The sequence below is a fragment of the Hyposmocoma kahamanoa genome, unplaced genomic scaffold (assembly GCF_003589595.1).
Source record: "Hyposmocoma kahamanoa isolate Upper Pololo Valley unplaced genomic scaffold, ASM358959v1 65, whole genome shotgun sequence".
NCBI classification, from domain to species: Eukaryota; Metazoa; Arthropoda; class Insecta; order Lepidoptera; family Cosmopterigidae; genus Hyposmocoma; species Hyposmocoma kahamanoa.
In genome coordinates this window covers 7,869,012-7,874,888 of record NW_020653853.1, presented here as the reverse complement: position 1 = coordinate 7,874,888, position 5,877 = coordinate 7,869,012, and the positions used below count along the sequence as shown (strand labels likewise).

Genomic DNA, 5,877 nt, shown 5'->3' with positions numbered 1-5,877 from the left:
TATGTTTAAGAGTACTTGGTACTTGGTGTAACGGGCTGGTATGCGCAACTCGACGTCAATGCGCCTATTTTGCGTGTAAAAATATTTAAAAGTATCGTATTTATTCAAATTGTATTCTAGATAATATACAAACAAGTTACATAAAACATAAAAATTTTGTTTTCTAAGTGTTCATTAATAGACAAAACAACTTATTGTAGTTGTTAACCATTAAGCTACTTACCTTGCTAAAATACCTATATTTCAACTGCGTTATAGATATCTAGTTTAGTAGCAGTAGAGATCCTTGTGAAAGAGTTCATTGAGACCACCTTACCTATTTCTGCCGTCAAGTAGTAACGTGGGCATTACTGCGTTCCGGTTATGAAAGGTGCTTGATGTTGCTTCCTCTTATATTTATTTACATGTACTTTTTGATGGTGTGCTGCTGGCTGGGCTTGCTGCAGTGGCAGGTTGCACAGCAAATCAAAAGTTGCAGCCAATCGCCGTACAAAAAAACTCAAAGTTTCGCGGCCTTGCCATTTAGAAGATATTTCTTATTTAGCACAAAACACTGAAACTTTTCTGACTTTGTAGGACCAATGTTCGGAGCCTTACGTGAAGTGTAGTTTTAATAAAAAATAAGCTATTTTCCACTGGTTTAATACGTTTATTGTCCTTGGTACTGTCCCTATCTACCGACCTGAGAGATAGGGAGTTCTAGGGAGACTACGGGCTCCCTATATCTCGGGTAAGACCAAGGTACGGCGGGCGTCCGAACCGAGCCCTCCGCCAGTAATACCCTTCACGTGCGTCTCTGGCGTACCCGAACTTGAGTATGGACTCGCCGAGGTTTGTGGTTAGCTGCAGGGATGAACAAGTTCATCTGCCCCGGTAGCAAGTGGCCGAGGCGTTCGTCTCGCGCGCAGTTAGCGCGTCTTAGTAGTGGTCTAGACTAGGGTTGGAGGTAGGAGACGCTCGGGGCACGTTGCCCTTTAAGTCGTTAGCTATGTCCGGATATTGTCGTAGGACACTGCAACCGGCATCTCCGGCACTGGCCCGGAGAGCTAGACATCCTCCGGTCCCTCGCGCGTAGAAAGGCGCGTAGAAATTTGGGAACAGGAGAGACGCCGTTTTTCGACGTCGGGAAGTGAGCGTGCCTTACCGCAGCAACAGACATCCGCTACCAAAGAGGACATTTGTTACTCGGCATAGAGTCGACAGCTCTTCGGTAGTGACCGTTAGTTGCGCAGAAGTGAGGTTGCCTACAGCTCCGGTACCTATATGGAAAATAGGAAGGGTGCTGTACGTACCCGGGGCGGCTCACCTAAGGCACTAACCGTACCGAGAACTGGATGAAAGCCGTGCAAACGGGCTGATCTAGTGTAAGGACCTGACTTAGATGGTCCCTGCGCAGGTGATAGTGCCCTTCTCGTACCCTAAAGGTCGGTAGAGAGGGTCACTATAATCAAAACTAATGTAGAAAGGGGCTGTATTGTCTTGTCTTGGTACGGGGTACATACATTACGTGGTACAATTGAACGTTGGAAGAAGAAGGTAGGGTTACCATATTTTTATATTAAAATATTTATGTTGCCAACAGCAGTACACCTCAGATCTTTGCGATTTAATGCTCTGATTGGCACCGCAACTGTCATAGACAGGCGTGTCCGCCAGGCACACGACTTGTTCATCCCGTCGTTTGATATTATGAAACAAATTTATCTAAAAATCGATTAATATATTTTTCGAATCTGAACGCATGTGGACTTAGAAACCATATGTGTAAAATTTTAAAGCCATAACAAATAAACAGATTATAGTAAGTAGTGCAGCAATAAAAAAACAAAGAATAGGAAATCCCAGTAAACATAAAATTTTCCCCAGTGTCAGAATAATCGCAAACAATTCACTAACAACTAAGATGTTGTACCACCCCCAAAGATACATAGCGCTAAAAGTACTGATGGCAAAAACAAATAGATCATTTGTACGAAAATAAACAATATATGATTACTGAGTAGTCAGTAGGTTCAACTCCCATTGTTGCTTTTATATGATAAAGTTTCGACGAATGCAATATAAAATATCATACCAAGTTATATAAATAGGTCTGCGTATTTTTTTATGACACTAAGTGACGGGACGTACAAGTCGTGCACCTGATGGTAAGCGACATGCCTAGGCATAACAGTTGCAGTGCCGTTCAGAGCTTTAAATCGCAAAGATCTTCGGTGCACTGCCACTTCGCCCGTCAACCTGAGACATAAGGTGTACCCTTCAAAACCGAAACCGAAACACAATAATGCTAACATTACCTGTTTGGCGGCAGAAATAGGTAAGGTGCCAGTACTTGTTTTGGACGAATTCTTTCACAAGGAGCTGCTATAATATGCGTATGATACCTACTCTTTGACGTTAATGTATAATAACGAGGGAAATGATGCGTGGGTTGTTTTTGTGTTTGGGTGTTTCTTTGTTGTATTTGAATGTTGCATTGTACGTATGTGTTTATATATTGTTGTGTTCATTGCAACCATCATAAATGCAACAAATCATTGATATTACAAAAGTCACTTTCTGAAATCCAGGTCCTTAATGTACAGTTAACTTGTAACATCAGGTAATGTAATTCATAGATGGTGGAGGACATCAGGCATCACCGCTCTACCCTCAGGATGTGTGTGGCTTTAAGCCAAACACATCCTGAGGGTAGAGCGGTTAGAGTCCCGCCACAACATATATTTTATTTCTTTTGTGGTGAGCGTTTGGAGGAGTTTTGGCCGAAGGGTGTTGTCTAGCGGCGATTCCGAGGTCGGTTACCAGACACCATATTGCATCACACGTCGCCTACAAGTGCAATTCGTGTAAATCAGTTATTTAGTTTATTATATTATATTAATATTTTTATATTATCTTATGTTTTATTACGTGTATGTCAGTATTTAACGTATATATTATATGGATCATAGGTACCTGATTTAAATAAAATATAAAATATAATTGCTTACTCGTTATTTGTTTGCCAACCATACTAAACTTATCTGTTTTGCCCAACTAATTTCCACTGGGAAAACCGACATTACTATCTAACAAGGTGTCATTATTATACTAAAGCAAACAATACCAACTATAAAGACACATGCAAAACAGCAAAATACATTAAGACGATCTGTGAGCTCGCAACGAACGAATTACATCGATATCACTTAAAATCTATTAAGCATGGTTTCCAACGTCCTTCTTGCTCTTTGCGTTGTGGTAAGTTCTAAAATAACATTACAAAGATCAGAACCAAATGTTGAGTAGATAGTTGCAAAATGTTGCAGCACCATTTTCATAAAAAGACACATTTGCAAAAAAATAAATAAAACATTTGCGAACAAAGTTTCACGTCCGTTAAGAACATTCTCGATTAAGCAGTTAATACAATTTTGTGATTTTACAGGTGGCAGTAGCAGCAGCGCTACCCGGCGCCGCCGGTCCCCCTGGAGCTCCCGGAGGTCTTAACCCATGGATTCCCCCATGGCTGGCGTCCGCCCCTTGGTTCCCCCAGTGGACCCCATGCACAGCTATTGGCTCCACTTGTTTGGACTGCACTACGAGGCTGGTGTGCACTAAAATTGGCGGTCTGCAACGTGCTTGCACTGATCCCACTCTTCCCTACTGCAATCTTGGCGCATGCTCAGCGACTCCTTCTGCTGAGTGCGCCGCTCCTGCGGTGAATGCCTAAACTATTCATCTGATGTCTAGATTTACAACTTTATTCAGATTTGAAAATGGACGTAGTTATACGGAAATAATCCAACACACCATGACAATGACCTTCCGTGGGGTTGGATCGTTTGTACATAGGCGTCCAATTGCTTTACCTTCCAGTATCATTTTCTGTAACTTTTGACTCTTCTGTAGCCCAACAAATAAACTTAGCATACTTTAGATGAATATTAATCATCTTTTTTAATACCTTAATCTAAAATAACTACTTGATTAAGTGATATTTATTATTTACCTTAGGACTGTAAGATGCTCAATAAACAGTTTAAATATTAATCTAAACAATATTATCTGCTTTTATACATTTTTACTGTCGTCAAATATATATAGAAATCACACTAATAATTTTCCAATATTATTTCAACATATTACTCACGTTTGTTTGCGAATGTCGTTCACGACTTTTTTGTCGTTACGAGGACAGACTGTCGTGACAATGGGAAGAATTAGAACGACTGTCGTCTGACGATAAATAAAACGTTACGATAAAAAATGTGACGACAGATAGTCGCAGCTACTATTGTCGTCACGTTTTATTTATCGTTGTCTGCACGTGTTCTGCTCTCTACTCTCCCCTGTCGTACCCCGCGTCCTCGGCTCGCTTCGCTAGCGTTCGATCACCAGAAATGGGCAAGCGCCCGGGTTTTAACCTGAAGCATTATGAACGCCGGGTTTAAATCGTAACCTTATTTAATTTTAACCCCATTAATGCCTGAAATCGAGGGCAAAAACTATTTACAACTAAAAACTTGTTGTGAATTGAGTTTTGTTCGAATTTAATTATACATATTATTACAAAATATTAAATTCTTAAATAGTCCCAATTTTCTCTCATCACTTTTCAGTTAATCTGTAAACGTTTGACATAATCCTAATGTAATTCTTTTTCATAATATTGGATGTACTCAAAAATCTCTTTTCTTTGATTGTTTCCTCTTCCTTTCCTCGTCCTTTTTAAAAAGTAACACATTATTATAATTTCATCTTCATCCATTTCACACGGAAGCAAACACACACTACTGGCTTCCAAAAGAACATAGAAGCGACTGCAGTGCATGAAACAACTCAGTCGTGCAAACGACAAGGCGTGAAACAATAAATTGTCGTCACGATCTCGTGGGAACAGAACACGATAAAATAATCGTCCACGACACAGTCACGACAGATAGTAGTGATACGGGAACATGCTAGACGCGATAGTCGTCCTACGATAAATAAAACGTTACAACATAATGGGAACGCACCCTAAGGGTACTTTTGGCCTAGCCCTTCTTTAAGATGACCTCAATTTGGTCATAGTAAGTTCGCCTTGCCCGCTCACACTCGCTTTATAAATCTATTTATTCTATCTTCTTTCATTCATTCTCTCTACATGTCTGAACCATCTAAGCATCCCTTTCTGTCTTTGTCACTACATCTTCTACCACGCCACAATGCTCTCTTATCAGTTATCACACAACAACAGATGATAATATACTTTTTTTTTATGATATCAGGTGTCGGGACGTTGTTCGTCCCGACCCACCTTTACCCTTCAAAACCGGAACACAGTAATGCTGACATTACTGCTTGGCGGCAGAAATAGGGAAGGTGGCAGTACTACCCTGGACGAACTCTTTCACAAGGAGCTCTACTGCTACTAAATATACAGAAGATAACAGATAATAAATTTTAACAGATAATAATGTATTAAATTCCACTTCTAGCAATTGTGTTGTATACAAAGAAACAGAATACATACGATTATTATCAGCGCCGGAGCTAGGCTATGTAGCGCATCAATAATCAATAAATACGCTGATGCCCTCTAGCATCACGCGACCAAAATGGAATACTTACAGTTATATTTTCCATAGTCATCAGAAATTCAGGTGCAAGTGATGCAATAATAATAAAAATTATAAATGATGTTGGGAAGCAATAACCCGTTTACTCCGTTTGTACCGCGAGTGACACAGGCTCTTTGGAGGCGTCGCGTGCGGATTATGGTGATTTTCCACCGTCGACGCGAGACTGGACGAATCATCTCTGATTCGTTCGCAAATGTTTAGAGTGCACAAAATCAACAAAAGTATTTCATAGGTATATGATTAATATTTTACATTAATTCTCTTAAAGATC

The 5,877-nt window shown here is 40.2% G+C and overlaps 1 protein-coding gene across 1 annotated transcript; it reads left to right on the top strand.

Annotated features, from left to right (window-relative positions):
• Nucleotides 1-3,140: 3,140 nt before the first annotated feature.
• LOC113231380 lies at nt 3,141-3,883 on the top strand. The gene is made up of 2 exons (XM_026465675.1): nt 3,141-3,240; nt 3,428-3,883. The coding sequence occupies exons 1-2, from the start codon at nt 3,205-3,207 to the stop codon at nt 3,710-3,712; spliced, it is 321 nt and encodes a 106-aa protein (XP_026321460.1). The 5' UTR covers nt 3,141-3,204; the 3' UTR covers nt 3,713-3,883.
• Nucleotides 3,884-5,877: the final 1,994 nt, after the last annotated feature.